Genomic DNA, 18,060 nt, shown 5'->3' on the forward strand with positions numbered 1-18,060 from the left:
AAATCCATTGCCTCCCCACAGAAGGTGATTGGAAGATTAGGTGGGTGGGGGGGGGGGGGGGAGAACCTCTCAAAAGACAAGGGCTTTAAACTAAACTATATACAGGACTAAATTAGAATTTGTAGAGGGGTATGGAATCCAGACCAAAAAACCATTTGAAGGAAGGGTTAATTTTTAAGGATATTTTCCTGAGAACACAATATTTTTATACCGGTATAATTTTTATTTTTTAACCATTTAAGCCCATTGTCTGTTTTTGTAATGTTTTTAATTATATAATACATTTCTTTTTCAGTTAAATGAGTTAACCACAACGATTTTATTCTTGTGTCGAATATATAGAAACAAACAAACACTACAACATATTTTCTGAGTTCTGCAAACATGTTTTGGATAAAACATATTCATTGTCTGAGTGCAAGAATGTTATACAAAATATCTGAATCCATTTTAATTAAATAAATGAGGTGGCAAATCATTGTTTTAATGTTGTCTTACCCCCAAGGAATTATGTATTTTTTTACACACCTGTATATTTTGTAATGTGGTAAATACAGCAATAATAATTATTCATTATTATTATTACTCTATTTGCCACATTAAGATTTGTAAAACATCCTTGAACTGGTAAATTATGGATATTGTGTGTCCAAACATTTGTTTTAAAACTCGGAAATATCGTAGTTTTTCTTAATGCCGAATTTAATTCTGTTCTGCTATTGAAATATAATTTTGGCAACACATTGATCTGGAATTTTTACAAATAAACAGCCTGTCATAAATGGGGATCCGAAACTCACTATGTGACATTTCGAGTAGAAGTGCTTTTTTGTCAAATCTGCTTTTTTCCTGACAAGAAATAGCTTTTTAAAAAAAGGAAAAAAAAATAAAAAGAGAGGCCAAAAAAACAATTGTTGCGAGCCCACAGATATATTACCTGCGGACTTTCTCGACAACGAATGCGCCGTTTGTTTATAATTAGCAGTGTTACGTATTTCCCATAATTCCATCTCGGCTTCCTTTTAACGTGGAAACGACTGAGGTGTTCGACCTCAAAAAGGACAGAGATTATTGACCGATTGTGTCGTTTATCACTAGAAAAAGTAGAGATGTTCTCTAGGTTTTCTGAAACATCAAAGAACAGCCCGTTTGGGTCTCCATTCAGCGTAGCAAAATGCTCGTCCGAGCCAGCCTCACAACCGCGGTCGAGCCGAATAATGGCGGCGCCGAATATTGACGGAGGTAGGTTTGAAACCGGCGTTTTTACTTTGCGATCATTATTTTACCTCTTGTATTTAGGAAATTAGTTGTATTTTTTATTTAAAAGTCACTAGTTGTCTTACTTTATGTGGTTTAAAAAGCGCTTTGATACTTGTTTGAAACACGATCGACCAAAATCTACATAGGTACCGAGATATTCGATTGATTTAGTGCCATGTGAATACTACGATCAACTTGTATTTGCTCAAATATTATCCACGCGAGCGTCCACTCTCAACTCGTTATATTGTAGCCTGAATCATTCCTTTTATCAAGTCGGAAGAAATGTAATAAGCTTATACTTGTGAGGTTTTACACACAAAGACAAAAGGAAAGCAATGAGCTGCTGCTCGTTTCGAACGGGGAGTTTGTTCAAGATCGATGACGCAATGTGGTGAAAGTTAAGCTTACGTCCGCTTCGTAAAAGCGTGGTATGGGTGACGCACTGATGTTTAATTGCCCGTTCAAATTAAACTTGCGATATCGATTTAATCTGTGCGGACTTTGCCCATGAACAATGAAGTAGAATGAAACGCCCTCGTTTCCCGCCGGCCGTAAGACCGCTGACAATTATTAACAATAGCGTCAAGGATTAGTTTAGATTGTAACACAGCCGTAACTTTAAATTTATCTCTTATTCCTCAATGTACATGTATATGACGATTTCAAATGGATCTCTTTAGGTGAACAGTACAGCTGTGAATTTGGCAGTGCAAAGTACTATGCTTATTGTGGATTTGGAGGAATCTTGAGCTGCGGTCTTACACACACAGCTGTTGTGCCTCTTGATCTGGTCAAATGCAGAATCCAGGTAAATTTGTGGTGATTTTAGATCTGTTTTGAATTTAGTGTTAGAGTGGTTTGTAACTGAGTGTTTAAAGTAATTTCGCATTTACCTTGGTTTTCCTTTTCAACGTTCTTTGATTGGTTCACAAGTACTTGTGCCACTTTCTCAACCAATAAGAAGCAGAGCTAAGACCATTTGTAGGTCACTCCTATGCGTTTCCCTTGACACCAGTTTCATGTATTTGCTTCAATTTCTGATTGGTTCTTTTTAAACTGTTTGCATCGTTTGTGATTGGTCTGTGCAATTGAAGAGACAAGCTGAGCATAACTGACCCAAATGACTTGTCAGATTCATGTTGTTGTTTTTAGCTCAGATGCGCTGGAATTTTACCATGTGGCCTTGAATTCCCTCATACATACATAATCTTTATTTAAACACGATGATAATCAAAGCTGTTAGCTTGTGGGGTTGTGTGTTTACTTCTAAACTAACCTAATCTACGTTACATGAGAATAATATTTCAAGTATAATAATAGTTAATAGTAGGTTAAATAGTAGACAAAATTCTGTTGTTTATGTCGTGTGGTTGATGCAGATTTGCAGTTAGACGGTTCACAGTCCCCCTATTTTTCTGTGGGATTCTCGAGACTGGTACGCTTCGATGGAACTGCCACCATCTTGGTTTGTGAAAGCAAGCGCGATCTGGGGAGAGTGTCTAAACTACCGAGGGGAGCGGGAGTGGGTGTTAGTATAGTGAGGGAGGGGAAGCAAAAAAATAGGGACTGTAACAGCTTCTCACCGTCTCGCGTTCAAAAGGCCAGTTGCTCCAGCAACGGCAACACCTCATTGGTCAATAAGACAATAGCAGTTCTGAAGCGTTGACGGCGAGACTGACGTATCTTTTACCGCCAGTTCTAAAAGTGGATACGGCTGGCGTGTAATGTTGTGAAGATCGTGGGGAATGTTTTGATTTCAATCGTTTGTCTCGTCGGCTAGGAGGCCTGATAGTTCTCAAACATCCTCATCGCCGCTCGCATCTTCCAACAAAACTTTAAGTGTAATATTCGTCTCAGTACGGGTCGATACGGTGGACGGAACTGGTTCAGAACGGTTGAAAATCAGCGGAAGTTTGGCAGACGGCAGTTTTCCGTCTCTTTGGACTGCTTTGAAGTAGATGGCAAACTGTAGGGACGACTGTTTTTAACAATTCTCTGGGGCAAAACAACACACACAAAGCGCTTGAAACATTGCGAATCGTGACTTTCGTCGCAAGCGCTTTTGCAAACACGTGAAGATTTCCCATCTTGTGGATCCACTTCAACTCCAAGATGTGCTTTTAAAAGATCGGCTAGAGGAATGCTGGCAACTCCAGCTCTTTCCGGGATCTTAAACAAATTTTCTGTGGAAATGTACTTGTTTTTCTTCCCGAAATTGCTGACTGCTATTTTAGAATAAATGTTACAAATGCAGCATGTATCTGAAGGTTTCGCTGTTAGCTTCACTGCATGTGTTCCGCTTGTATTGAAATTCACTTTGCAAATAGCTGATGTACTGTAATGTATTTTCATGCCTATCCTTACTCGAAAGACTTTCGCAAGTTTATTTTATTTCGCAACTGTACTTTGTTTCGAAATGGTACAGAAACTGTACTGTAACAAGGACTATCGTATTTCCTTCAATTTGACGTGTTTATCTCTGGGGATTATATTTTTTAGTTGATTCAATTAGTCGAGGCAACAAAGTTTCGGCACCCCTCGAACACGAGACAGTGAGAAGCTGTTACAGTCTCCCCTTTTTTTCCCGCCGCTTCCCAACTCTGCTCCCCTCCCCTCGGTAGTTTAGACACTCTCCCCAGATCGTGCTTGCTTTTACAAACCAAGATGGTGGCAGCTCCATCAAAGCGTATCGGTCTCGAGAATCCCACAGAAAAGTAGGGGGACTGTGAACAGTCTAATGTGCAGTTAAACTTAAAATCTTTAAAAAAGTTCTCAGCCCTGACCTGCTTTCTGAGATAGTTAAAGTTCGGGGACACCGCTGCCTCCAAAGTCTCTGACAGCTATCTAGTAAGTTTCACTATGAGCCTTATAAAAAAGTCTGAGAACGTCTAGCTTACAGTAAAGAAAAAAGGTGGGCCACTGAACACGCCTAAGGACTTCAGGAAACGTTGCTCCAATATTTTATCTGCTACTTTGCGCTTTATATTGTGATAATAACAGAAATCTTGCCAATAATCATAGGTTTTTATGGCAAACGAAACACAAAGCCCAACATAAAACACTAGAGCAATGTTTCCTGAAGGAATTCAAGGCCTCATGCAAAACGTCCTACAAATCTGAGCTACTGTATAACAACAAAAAGCAATTCTGAAAAGTCATTTGGGTCAGTTATACTCTCTGCCCTTCAATTACCGTTACTTTGGCTTGGTTGAACTTTCACAACACTTATATTGAAAACTGCTCTACAGTGTATCAAACCAAAACCTAATTAATCGTGCTCTAGTTGGTAATGATATCAAATGAAAACAATCGGAGCCTGAATCAGGATCATTGAACTTTGCAGGTAGACCCTGGGAAATATAAAAACATTGTGAATGGCTTCAAAGTCACCCTGCGAGAGGATGGAGCTCGTGGATTGGCCAAGGGCTGGGCACCAACCTTCATTGGTTACTCTATGCAGGGTCTCTGCAAATTTGGATTTTATGAGGTGTTCAAGATCCTGTACAGCAATCTTCTTGGCGAGGTAAGAGTCCTTTAGATACAAGCCTGATAACGGTATAACCTTTCATGTACCCAGAACAAAACACTACGTTGTAGATTCTGGTTAGCTTGCCACATACCATTTTCTAATCATACATTTAAAGCTCTTCCATTTTGCCATTTCTTTTAAGTTTGAATGAATTATGATAGAATAAACAGGGCTTCTGATAGGGTGCGGAAAAAATTTGGAAATTATGCGGCATTTTTAAGTCTCAGTATGCGGCAAGAGGGGCCTATTATGCGGCAAATTATGCGATTTCATTTTAGCTAATTTAACCTTGTTTTATTAGGTCTAAGAGGAGCACAATCCATGTTTTGCTGTTCAAGAAGCAATTAGAGCACAAAGAAATGAATAAACAGCTGAAATAAATCATTTGTTGCCTCATTTCAAATTATTGACAATCAGATATTGCTAATTTGGCCAAGTCAGCGTTTGTTGCTTCCCACCCGCATTTTTTTCCGTGTTCCGCTTGTGTGACTCAGCTTCAGGGTGCTTGTCAACCACAAACTTTCAAAGATGATCAACCACTATGTTGCACGAAGAGCAAAACATCCAACAGACCATCGTCAACATGAAACGTTCCTTCGGAGTACTTTCTTGCCCTGTCTTTCGCCAAAATATTTACAGGAAGGTGCGATCTTTTTTTTCTCCTGCGAAGAGCGCTCGGCCTTTTAACAACAAACTTATCCATAATGGGGATGTTTGTTTCTATTAAAACAAAATACACAGTGGCTATTCGTACGGCACCCGTACAGCGACTCGTATTTGCTATTCGTACGGGAGTCCGAAGATTTCATAGGATTTCTCTGTAATTCCTGATTCTCGCTTATCCAAATTATCATATTTACCTTTAGAAGGATTAAGCGAATCCAGTGAGTGCCCTTTCTTTGAGCCAGATAAGTTTGCGTACTCTCTGCTCACTAAGTAAACGAGCCACTTGACTCGCGACACTTTAAATTCCGAGCTACATAAACTCGCACATGTCACGCAACCTCTTCTTCACAGATCAACTGGCTACAATTTGTACACTGAAGGTTAAAAATGAGCGAAAAGAATTTCTTATACCTTATAAATAGTTATAATACACTGGCTTGGATCGGGGGGTAAGTGACAACTTGGTAATTCAATGAATTTGAACGGCACATTGGTAATCCCGTACGAATTATTCGCATTTTTGCTATTCATACGTGAATTCTTCTTCCTTCTATAGTAGGCGCAGTTTCAGTCATTGTAGTGAAAATTTATACCTGTGTCAGAAGGAGAGGTGTGTTCTGTTATCTTCTACATAATTTCTGTAAGGAAATGCGAGTGTCCAATAGGTAAATTCTTCCAATACGTCTAACTCCCATTTCGCGGCTTTCTGGCCGTACGAATAGCATCACGCAGGTTGGGAATACGGGAGTCCACGGAACTGCTTAAGTTCAGTATACCACCGGTCAGGATCAGTTGGCTGAATTTCTCAGCGTTAGATTCTTCCTTTCGTAGAAAGTCAGACAGCTCGCGTTTAGTTGTTCAAGGATGGATGCTTCGAACTTAAATTTTCTCCTTCCCAATAAGGTGACGAATGAATCTTGACAGAAACTGTTCCACGAAAGTACGGCTGGACAAGTATTGTCTAAGGAAAGTGTTCAACTTTAACATTCAAAACCAGGTTAGCGTTTCTTAAATTTAATGATAACTTTTACTGATACTCTTAGGAATCCCAAATGAATAGCAAATACCAGTCGCTGTACGGTCTCTTCTAATCGCGTGACGTGTGCGTGAATATAGCGCGAAACAATTTTTAAAGTGTCGCGAGTGGGTCGTTCGCTTAGTAAGCAGAGAGTACGCAAACTTATCTGGCTCAAAGAAAGGGCACTCACTGGATTCGCTTATTCGTTCTAAAGGTAAATATAATAATTTGGATAAGCAAGAATCAGGAATTACAGAGAAATCCTATGAAATCTTCGGACTCCCGTACGAATAGCAAATACAAGTCGCCGTACGAGTGCCGTACGAATAGCCACTGCGAACAAAATAACTACATATTGCAAGCGACTATTGAGCAGTTTTCCATCTTAAAAATATATCAATGATTGTGATTGGTGTATTTACATAAAAGGATTGTTTATTCCGTGCCAATGATCGCTCGCTTAATATTGAAAACCAGCACCAGGTCCCCAGCATGTAAAATGAAGCATAGAACGCCTGTTTGTTCGTATAATCAACGAACAAACACTTCCAGGTGATTTTTGACGCCTTTTGAAAGAAAAACTCCTTGAGATAACGTTTATATTATCGGAAAACTTAACATTAAGCGAGATTTTTGCTCTTTTTTTCTTAAATTGTGCAATTTTGTATAAATTCTGCGATTTTTCATGAATTATGTGATTTGTTGCGATTTTAGGTCAATTATGCGAAATCGCAACATCGCATAATATCAGAAGCCCTGAATAAATATTACTGTATCATTGTGAGTGTTTTGAGGAAAAAAGGTCCCATGGACTTTCAAGTCTTGACCTGATTGATTGATTGATTGGTAGTTTAGTCTTCATTTTCTTTGGGTATCATGATTAAATTTGAATCATCCTTGTGTAAGTCCCGCCGGCTGGTTTCCAACCGATTCCATGTTCCGTGTTGTACTGACTACATTAGGTAGTGGTTGTTCTTGTGTTTGTTTGCAATGGATTTGTCTTACATTGGTTTTCAAGCAGTCTCTTGTCTTGTCTTGTCTTGTGCTTATAAATTGATACCGTCCATCCCTATTTCTATCAAACCTGGGTAGCAGTGCAATGATCTGTAACACTATTATAGTGCTGCCAAAATGTAAGTTGACAGTCCCTCGTGTCTCAATCCCCACGTCTTGAGACTCATTGTTTGGGAACATAGGTGAGTCTTTCAAGATTCAAGTTGATAATTTAATGAGGTTGTCGCCTGGCTGATCTCTATGTCAAAATTAATTAGTTCACTTGGGACCTCAAATAATGGAAAGCAGTTTTCACTTTTCGATTGCTTAGAGAGTCAGCTCATGTTTTGCTTTTTTTTTTTTTTTTTTTTTTTTTTTTTTTTTTTTTTTTTTCAGGAAAAAACATACCTGTTCCGAACATCACTGTACCTAGCTGCATCAGCTAGTGCTGAATTCTTTGCAGATATTGCTCTGGCTCCAATGGAGGCAGTCAAGGTTCGTATTCAGACCCAGCCTGGATGGGCCAATAACCTGCGTGAGGGAGTACCCAAGCTTTGGGCAGAGGAAGGAGTCCGAGGGTAGGTAGTAGCTTCGTGTAGATCTTTTAAAATGAAACTGTATATTCAAGAGAGTGCATCAAAACTTTCACTAGGTTTCTGTTGAAAATACAGCTGTACATGTACGGTAGTAGCACAGATCTGATTATTTGGTGCAACGGCAAAAATATTAGGATACAATCATTTTCTGATGTTGATAAAATAGTTGGTCTTGTGGACAAGAAATGAGGATTTTCTATTGTTGAATGATTAAATAATTATTTTGAACAATGTATCTACATGTACTATAATTGTAAAAATTTGAAGCCATCTCTCCAGTTCCTCTTGCAAAGATTGATTCAATCTTTCAACTCGAGAGTAGAGTTACTAAATCACATAACAAATTAAGTGTCCATTAAATGAACTGGGGCAAGTATTTAAGCAATCATTGTTTTGCAGTGTAGTGTGTTGGTGTGTCATTGTATGTTTTATTTTATTTTACAGTACCGCTCAAAAGTAAGTTACCAGTCTCGTCTCGTTTCTCGCGAGACGAGAATCTCGTATCGCGAGACGAGAATCTCGTATCGAGAGACGAGAGCCTCGTCTCGCGATACGAGAGTCTCGTCTCGCGAGAATCACTGAAGCGGAAATTTTGGAATATTACCCAGTTTCTCGCGAGAAGAACTTATGACTGAATTTCTCGCGCACTTGTCTTGTGTTGCTTTTATTTACACTGTATATATGCCGTTTTTAAAACGGCCTGTGCCAACGGTGGTTGATTCCGTCGACAAGTAAGTTCGCATTATCAGAGCTTATGTGATTCGAAACAATTTTGTCTTCATTCAGTTCAAAGGTTTCGATTCGCGCACAGTGTAAGAGATGATTTATTTCTTCCGTCACTTCGAAGGTTTCGTTTTAGCGAGCTCGCCGACATATCAATTTGCAATTGAAACTTTCCCGCACACACAATTCCTACATAAAAAAATCCCAGCCTTATTAAAGTCAAGTTCTGTGCCTGTATCTATTAAACAGTTTTTTGAAATAATAACCCTGACACTTATGTACAATGTTTTTCAATTTCACTGCGGTTCGAATTTGCATACATGTACATGTATCGTGCTTTGCAAACCGCTATTGAATCGAACTTCTTTGCGGTTGTAAAGGCTTTTTCTGCCAAGAAAAAACAAAGTTGTGTATAAAGAAAATCGAAAACAGAAACGTTGTTGAAGAGCTAGCGTAAAATGCGTAGTTCTAGTTCAGAATTGATTTCAGTTTATCGTGCACCGAATTTGCATATCGACAACGCCAAGTAGTCAAAGGTTACCGCGCCGCGCTTACGGAAATACGTCTGCGTTCGCTGGCTAAGGGAGAGGTGTGTTGTTTATCGATAGCGTAGTTTGCTACAGGTCGCATGATTTAGCGAAGCCAACCGAGGAACATTTTTTCTAAAACAAAGCGGCTTTGGAGATATTTATTACAACATTTGCCCTCGGGGAAAGAAGCTTTTTTTCCGAAGATTTGTTATGTTGATTGCCTTTTATGTTTATGTTATAAACTTATCCCTATTAACGATTAGCAATAACCCGCAAAGTCGTCGCTCGATTGACACTTACATTTTAGCCACAACCCTCGGCCACAACCCATTATTGAAAAGTAACAGATAGGTTTTTTAAATGCAAATCACATGTAAGTTTTCGTATATTTGTTTCAAGCCTATGTAATACGCAAATAATCTCTAGCGCACGTACAACAGAGGCCGCAACAGTCTAACTGGTCATCACCAGCTCTGTAAACTGTATGTGTTTGTGGGTTTGTTTTTTTTTCTTAATCCCTGAGAGAATAAAAGATATGATAACATACACAGCATTTACAATCTCTTCTACACGAAGACGCTTTATTAGGTTCTGCAAATTTATTAGCTCCGATAACCCAACGTGCCACCTCCGAATAAATGCGCAATGACAGATTGATCAGTTCGCTTATCTTTGCAGCCGTCGTTCGCTTACATCGTTGAATCGCTCTGTAATAAATCACAAAGTACAGTGTATATACAAACACATTATGTCCTGGATCAAGTCGCTTAACAAAGCAAGCTCGATTTTGTTTGCAACCTGGTTCACGATCGATAAGCTTGCGACCGAACTCCATAATTCAGCTTGCTGCGTGACAAGGGCGTCCTGCCGTATCAACAACACCGACACTCAACTTGATATTCTCGCGAAACTCTTGCGAGAAAAGTCAAGCCTAAATAAATGTACTTACAGTTTTTTCACCCTCTCGCGAGACGAGTTTCTCGTCTCTCGAGACGAGAGTCTCGTATCGCGAGACGAGAATCTCGTATCGCGAGACGAGAATCTCGTATCGCGAGACGAGAATCGCGTCTCGCGAGAGGGTGGTAACTTACTTTTGAGCGGTACTGTATGTACATGTAATGTGTAACCTTATTATGACTGAACCTCTTTTCCAATGGGGAGGAGGACAGTACCAAGGCAGTTTGGCTGACATTGAAATTATTATATGTATACATGTAAATATATGCCAGATTGGCAGCATACAATTTTTGTCACTTCCTTTAAAAATAATTTCACTATTTCACTTGGCATTCAAATTTCCTGTACAAGACAGTTGACTAGTTGTGTTGCACTTTGACAAAATTTTGAATTTCTGTTGTGGGTGAAGGGTAATCTCTGTACAGACACAGCCTATTTTTTTCTGCCAGGCAAATGTTGCAGACTTTAAACTAAATTGATGAATGGTTAATTTTCAGCCAAACATACATGTATGTGTAAACTGAATTGGACACTTGTATATTTAAAGTGTTCTTACCAGGCCGCGGCCTTGCAGGATTCCCACAAAAAAATTGAAATGCTGCATTAAAAGCCCAATAAATGTGCCTTTGTTGGCACACAAGTTCAGATCAGATGCTACAAGCAAAATGGACTTGTAGTGAGCAATTTTTGATTGACAATCAAATACTTCATTTTTTTTCTACTTGGAAATAAGTACAATTAAATGAAAACAATATACCTGCCAACTCTCACGCATTATGCGTGAGTCTCACGCCTGCAGGCTAAAGACATTGAAATGCATGCATCAAGGACAATTTTTCATGCCTGATGAAAACAACTTGGCGCAGCGTAAGGTAGACTCTTGCTTTAGTTGTAAAGTTCCTAGGCTCAAAGAAAGAAGAGAAGCTGAACGGAATTCTGATGGAGATGACAATGAACTGAACAATGGAACAACCAAAGATCAAGCAGCTGTTTCTCAGAAGAAGGACCACATTTTCCAGAATGCGTGGTTGTCAAAACAAAAGTCAAAAGATTTTTTCTAAGCCCGTCACAGATCGCAATTAACTTTGACCCCCTTATGTTCCTGCAGGGCCCCTATTTTTCAGGTAAGAGGGCCCTGGGACCCCCTAAGGCAAAATCTTGGTAAGAACACTGTACATATATAGTTTATTGTCGTTAGGCTAAGTAAAAGAGGCCGTCTACCTTTGACTGTTTGATAGTTCAAGTAAGAAATTCTGTGAAGTTTAACATTTTTTTATCTTAATCAGATTCTACAAGGGACTTCCACCTTTATGGATGAGGCAGATCCCCTATACCATGATGAAATTTGCCTGCTTTGAGCGAACTGTTGAATTCCTTTACAAAAATGTTGTGCCCAAGCCAAGGTCAGTCTTGATTGATTTTGCAACTACATGCAACCCAGTTACCTGACTGTACAGCTGCTGTGTAACCTTGAACATTGAAATTAACTCTACACCTTTGTGTACAATCATTCTTACTTCGGTGGCTGAAAATTGGTGTCTGTTTCTTTGTATGTCAGGAGTGAGTGTTCCAAACCTGAACAACTTGTTGTCACATTTGCTGCTGGGTACATTGGTAAGTACATAGGAATCAGGTCAGAGATCTTTCTAGAGATAGTTTCCCTGGAATGAAGGGTTAACTGTAGCATGCGCAAACTGTGAACCGTTAGATAAATGTTTGCTTATTAATTTTGTCACTTTTTAAACCGACAAAACGTCTTGCCGAGTTTTTTATAAACATGTGGTTTTAAACGTTTTTACAAGTCAGAGTCATGCACATTTTAGATTACATTGTGTCCATTCCTGACTGCAATTTCAGTATCTTTCATTTAAGGGTTAACTGTTAATATGAACAATACCTGAAGTGCATTTTTCTCCGTTTCTAATAAATTCATTGCAGTACTATATTGTTGACCTTTTCACTGCCACAAGGACGTGTTGAGTACGTCCTGTATCAGATTACTCATATGCTATGAGGATGTACACAGTACATCCTACACTGTAAGTTACAGTGCTTGTTGTGAATACAACTGCAGATGGTAAAAACAATCAAAGTACATAATATAAATAAACTTATGAAGGCCTGGTAAAGACTCGTACGTTTGGTGACAGATACATGACCAAAAACGGAACAAGATTTGTTTTTCTTGCCAACTGCAAATTATCTGTCATCTTGGATTTCCAACGTGTCGGTTTTGGGTGAATTGTGTGATTACTTCATCCTTTTCTCGCTTGAAACTTGCAAACAGTGAGTAGGTACACAGTTAACAATGTTCTAGAGAGAGTGTGGAACAATTCTGGCGACGAGGAAGACGTTTTGGCGATGAATTCGCTACGAAAGTGATGAAGATTATTGCGACGAGTCTGGTTCGCACAGGGGTGAAAACGTGGCCCGCAATGAAAGAGTTAAGCATGCCTAGTTTCCACATGACTGGTTATGCACCAAGCCCCTCAATTGAATTACCATGGTTACAATTCTTCTGTGATTCTCAAGCACTGAAAACAGGTGTCCTTGACTCTTCAGTGGGAAAGAGAGTTAGTTGTACTGTGTCGGTGAGGGAGTTGAAGCAAATGTCTAGTTTTATAAACAGAGTTGATATGGTAATTTGGCCACCATAAAGAGATTCGAGTGCTGACGTTTCAAGCGTTAGCTCCTTGTTTATTCACTCTGGCGAAGGGCTAACACTTAATAATAATAATAATAATAATAATAATAATAATAATAATAATAATAATAATAATAATAATAATACTTTATTTATACACGTGACACCAAGGAGCTCCTAAGTGCTCGTTAAAACGTGAACGTGTGTACAATACAATACAATACAATACAATACAATACAACTTCATTGATTCCATCCAATAATGGTTTTTCAGAAACCAATTACAATGAGATATATAAAAGAAACAAAATACAATATAAATACTATAGGAAGATATCTAAATAAAGGATAATGCCGATGTTACACATCCTCAGAACTACCAACGAATTAAAATACATCATAAGATTTGTACAAATGTAAAATAATAAAACTGTACAAATGTAAAAGAATAAGATTAATCAGTTAATCAATAAACACTACTGAAATACTAACTAGTATTAATCTATATACAAAATTTACAAACGTCAAAAATTTCCAATTCTCCACACTTCAAGTCATTTGAACTTAAAGAGCCCGCTTAAAAGAAACAATGTCTTTGGTTTCTCTAACCATTGGAGGCAGCGCATTCCACAGTTTACTGACCAAAAAGGTAAAAGATCGATGCATACACTCCAAATTAAATGGAGGAAGTTCCAACCTTGTGCTGATCCCATGTAAACTTGGAATGTCAGCACTAGAATCTCTTTACGGTGGCAAAATTACCTTGAATCAACTCTTTTGATAAACCCAAAACTTTACTCCCATGGGAAGTTTGAAGAAAAACAGGACTACAGCTAAGACAAATGCCAAGCAGATTATTGGCAAACATGGTTGGTGTATTATCCAAAGTCTTCGTGTTCCAGTGAAATTTTGGCTGATACTTTAAAGGTAAAACTCTCTTTCAGTTGGTGAAGTCTGGTGGTATATCCCTGGTGAAAAATCCCCCGTTAACATGTTTCATGACATTGCCGATAACATGATGCTTATTTATTTTGTTTATTTGTGTTGTTCAGCTGGTGTGTTCTGTGCTATTGTCTCCCATCCTGCCGATACCGTGGTATCCAAGCTCAATAACGACGTTGGTAGCACACCTATCCAGGCTGCACGGGATTTGGGAATGAAAGGTGAGTACGCATACATTATTAAAGTGTGGACTACATGTTCAAGTGAATGGGTGTGCAGAATAAGGCCCTAAGTGACTTTTGATGTAAGCTCAAATTCTCCTTTTGTTTCACAAGCAAATACCAGGCAATTTGGAAGGAGAATCTAGCAATTTATCAGAAGACACTTACACGTGTAGGGCTTTTTTCCAGGCACCTCTTCAAGTAGTCTGTTCTTCATAGGGTTAGTTGAAGGGGAAGTGTCAAAGAGATTTGGAACTTTTAGGGTGAAAATGTCAGCTTTAATACCATCGAGAGAAAGAACTCAACTGAAGTTTTGAAGAAGACCAAACCATGATCTGTTCTAGCGTATTTTGGAAACGAAAATACAGGAACTTGAAAAAGTAGGCCTAACATTTTTCAAGTTGCAATCTATTTCAACTCAGTGTCTATGACCAAGACAGCAATTGACAGTTTGGCATGCTGGAATGATAATTTGTAACAAATCAGGACCATTATTGTTAGGTTTTGTTAAAAGAAAAACGTTTTGGGGTTTTCAAATTACACAAAATCAGGCATGTGCACTGTAAGTGTAAGCATGTACAAAGATTGCCTCTTGCCAGGTGATGCAATTCAAAGTTTTTGAGGACACTGGCATGTTTTAGTCGCTCTACTATCCCCGAGGAAAGAGAAAAATAAAAGGCAACTCGTACATGTAGTCTAAGAATAGCGTGTCGATCAGGAGCCAGTTGTATATACATGTATGTTACTGTTGGGAAAATAGCGGTCACATGTATCTTTTTATTATTATTATTATTATTATTATTATTATTATTATTGTGTTAATACTTGAAGCTTAAGACAAGCTCCATAACTTTCAATAGCTGGACGAGATAACTATTCATTGATGTGGACCAAACTGGTGATTTCCACAAGGTCACTTAGCACAAAACAGTTTTCTTTTGCATTTTTATGGTAGTTCCTCGAACAAGCACCCGGGTGCTTATTCGGAGACTACAAGATTTTGGTTACTAGCTGCTTCTGCACATGAATTGTCAAAACATTGAACACTGAAAAAAGGGTGAAGTTGTCAACAACTGTCTCGCAGACTGGTTAACACGAATTATTGACAATAAAACAACTGTTTGTTATCAACAACTAAAGTAGTTTTCCTTTTGGAAAAAAGCTGATTCTTTGTTGCTAACTATTTCTTTTTCCAGTTAACTATGAATAACTTGGTTCACACACTAGGTTTTTTTGTTATCAAAAACTTTTTATAATCACCGACAAATATTTGTTAATAACAATAAGAAGTAGTTTGTCAAGGCCCCTTAGTAAACTTATTTATTTATTACTAGTAACAATCAAAGATTAGGGAGTGCATTCGATGATCTTATCCAAGGCTCTCTCTCCTTTACCAAGTTGGCGATGATGTCATCTGCCCCTGCAAAATCTGCGGGGGATGCCAGATCCATTGCCTCGTTGATTGTCCCATACAATCTTGACTCCAAATGCAATAGACTTGTAGACCTTTTCCAATATATTAAAATTCTAGCTTGGCTATGAGGCTGGGGAGGATAAAACAAAAGAAATAAATTATTCATCTCTGAACCTCAATGAAATTTCCGTTTTTTTATTCCCTCAAGCCTCGTAGCCAAGCTGGAATTTAATATATCGGAAATGGTCTAGTAGGGGTGCATTCTTTCTACGTTGAATGCCGCAATGTAAATAATAGAGAAATTACAGTAATTATCAGAAAGACACCATCATTGACAAGTTGATGTTCTTTGCAGGTCTGTTGAAGGGTCTTGGACCTATCATTTTCTTTGTGGATTTCAACAACCCTAAGATATGCTTTTCCCTCATAGTCATGAACTGCGGAAAACTATCTCTGTGAATCTTTGTTGGGAAGGAAGGGTCAAAGATATTTAAGAATAAGAAAACAAAAGATATTTCCATTTCAGTGCAATATTAATCAGATATTTTTAACCATTCTCAGTGGCGGCACATACGGCATGTATTTTAATTTAAATCCGTTTTATACCGATTGGTGGCAATTTTCACTTAGAGTAAACTTGCTCAAGATGTTGGATAAGATTGTACTATTTGAAAATCAAGCTTTCATACCCAAGAAAGATAGATTCTCTGCTGACTTACTTTGGGCCAACTTAAGGACCGTGCCTACTAATACTATTTTTGCGCTGGTTATGACTATGCGGGTACAGCAGATCTTAGCAAGGGCTATTGGAATCCAAAAAGAAAATTGGGGGTAACCAGGCATTTTTTTGAGATAATTAAGCAACAAGTTTGTGTTTTTTGCAGGTCTGTGGAAGGGTCTTGGACCTCGTATTATCATGATCGGTACCCTGACTGCTCTGCAATGGTTCATCTATGACTCAGTCAAGGTCTTCTTCCGTCTGCCCCGCCCCCCACCCCCAGAGGAACCCGAAAGTCTCAAGAAGAAGCGCCTTCTGAAGCAACAACAAGCCGCTTGAGTGAATCATATGCGCTGGCTTTACTGAAACTGTGTGAATACAATTAACATGTCCGGATTTCAAGCATGTATTTAATAACAAATGAAATGGAACAATCAGCGGATTCGAGCGTGCTATGCATTTGCTGTACAACTTATGTCGATCTTTCTGTATGGGTAGTGTTATTTGCACAGTGAATTATTGAATAGCTATCTTCTTGTTTTGATAATGCGAAGTCAACTGGATTTGACAATAAAACTACTTTTACAACTTCTTGATGTGTACATTCCTTTGTGGCCGGTGGGGTGGGGTAGGGGAAAAGTTGGAAGGGGGAGGGAACCTGGGGAACACATTGATAATTGGATGGAAACTATGATAAAAAGCATACGTGGAGATGGCGGCAATAGGAGTAAATAAGAACGTGCAATCCAGTCAATTCGTACAGTAAAACACTGGTTTTATAACTCGTGCGCGCTCATCTTGTTTTCAGTTTTTCCTTAATTGAAGGTCTTTTTGCTCCTTATAATAGCTTAAGTTGGGTAACAAATCGCTTATCACATGTTTTGTCTGAAGTATCGCTATACGAACCTAGTTTAATGGCCTAGCTCCCACGAGTCTCCTGTAGCTCAGTGGTAGAGCATCCGAACTAGTAAACGGAAGGTCTAAGGTTCGACTCCTGATAGGAGCACTCGAATTTTCTTTTTCCGAGAATGCCTTGGTCACTGCCGGACTGAAAAAGTACATCTATCTTGAAAGAAATGTGATGGAATATTTCCAGCCTGGTGAATGAATGAGAATGATGATTATTCTAGAAAGTGACGCAGGCATACTCGGAAAAAATTCACTTTCTAGAATAATCATCATTCTCATTCATTCACCAGGCTGGAACTATTCCATCACATTTCTTTCATATACCACACGTTCGACATTCAAATCCTAGCAGTATGCAGGATGTTTGTCCCATGAACCTAGTTTTATGGCCTTAGCTCCCACGAGTCTCCTGTAGCTCAGTGGTAGAGCATCCGAACTGGTAATCGGAAGGTCTTAGGTTCGACTCCTGATAGGAGCACTCGGATTTCTTTTTTCCGAGTATGCCTGCGTCACTTTCTAGAATAATCATCATTCTACATCTATCTTGTTTGTACTTTGCCTTGCCCAGCAGGTTCGCGAAAATACGGCACAACTCGTGAAAATATACAGTTATACTACTACAACCCAAGACATCTCATATGATAAGTAGCAATGAAAACTATAAAAAAAGCTGAAATAAGATGAGTGCGCACGATGAAAACCCCGTTTTTTACTACCAGGCTTGATTTCCCTAGCTCCCTTGGGTCATTTCCCGAACAGCGGCTATTAATAGAGCCTAAAGAACCATCAAACCGTTTTTTCCCTACAGTACAATTAACTAACTACAGAAATTGCGTTATATTTCTACTCGTTTCGCGGGTTAGTCGAACAGTACAAAGCAGAGTTGGATAATAAGTATATACATTTTTTTTGTCGAACCTGGCATTCATCGTCTCGT

General features: G+C 38.7%; 1 protein-coding gene across 1 annotated transcript; it reads left to right on the forward strand.

Moving 5' to 3' along the window:
• The first annotated feature begins 1,002 nt into the window (after positions 1-1,002).
• On the forward strand, positions 1,003-16,806 carry LOC146459008 (solute carrier family 25 member 3-like). Its single transcript, XM_085089748.1, has 8 exons — positions 1,003-1,242; positions 1,944-2,071; positions 4,607-4,786; positions 7,866-8,047; positions 11,562-11,678; positions 11,834-11,889; positions 13,972-14,082; positions 16,381-16,806. Exons 1-8 carry the CDS (start codon positions 1,110-1,112, stop codon positions 16,551-16,553), a joined length of 1,080 nt encoding a protein of 359 aa, XP_084945874.1. The 5' UTR covers positions 1,003-1,109; the 3' UTR covers positions 16,554-16,806.
• The last annotated feature ends 1,254 nt before the right edge of the window (positions 16,807-18,060 follow it).

Source organism: Pavona decussata, unplaced genomic scaffold (genome assembly GCF_977016875.1).
Source record: "Pavona decussata unplaced genomic scaffold, jaPavDecu1.1 SCAFFOLD_223, whole genome shotgun sequence".
Taxonomy (NCBI): Eukaryota; Metazoa; Cnidaria; class Anthozoa; order Scleractinia; family Agariciidae; genus Pavona; species Pavona decussata.

What these genes read in the sequence shown, in the direction of transcription:
- LOC146459008 (XM_085089748.1), top strand. Translation starts at nt 1,110, where the DNA reads ATGTTCTCTAGGTTTTCTGAAACATCAAAGAACAGCCCGTTTGGGTCT. An exon ending in GCAGAGGAAGGAGTCCGAGG is followed by an intron (nt 8,048 to 11,561) that starts GTAGGTAGTAGC and finishes TATCTTAATCAG; the next exon opens with ATTCTACAAGGGACTTCCAC. An exon ending in ACGGGATTTGGGAATGAAAG is followed by an intron (nt 14,083 to 16,380) that starts GTGAGTACGCAT and finishes TGTTTTTTGCAG; the next exon opens with GTCTGTGGAAGGGTCTTGGA.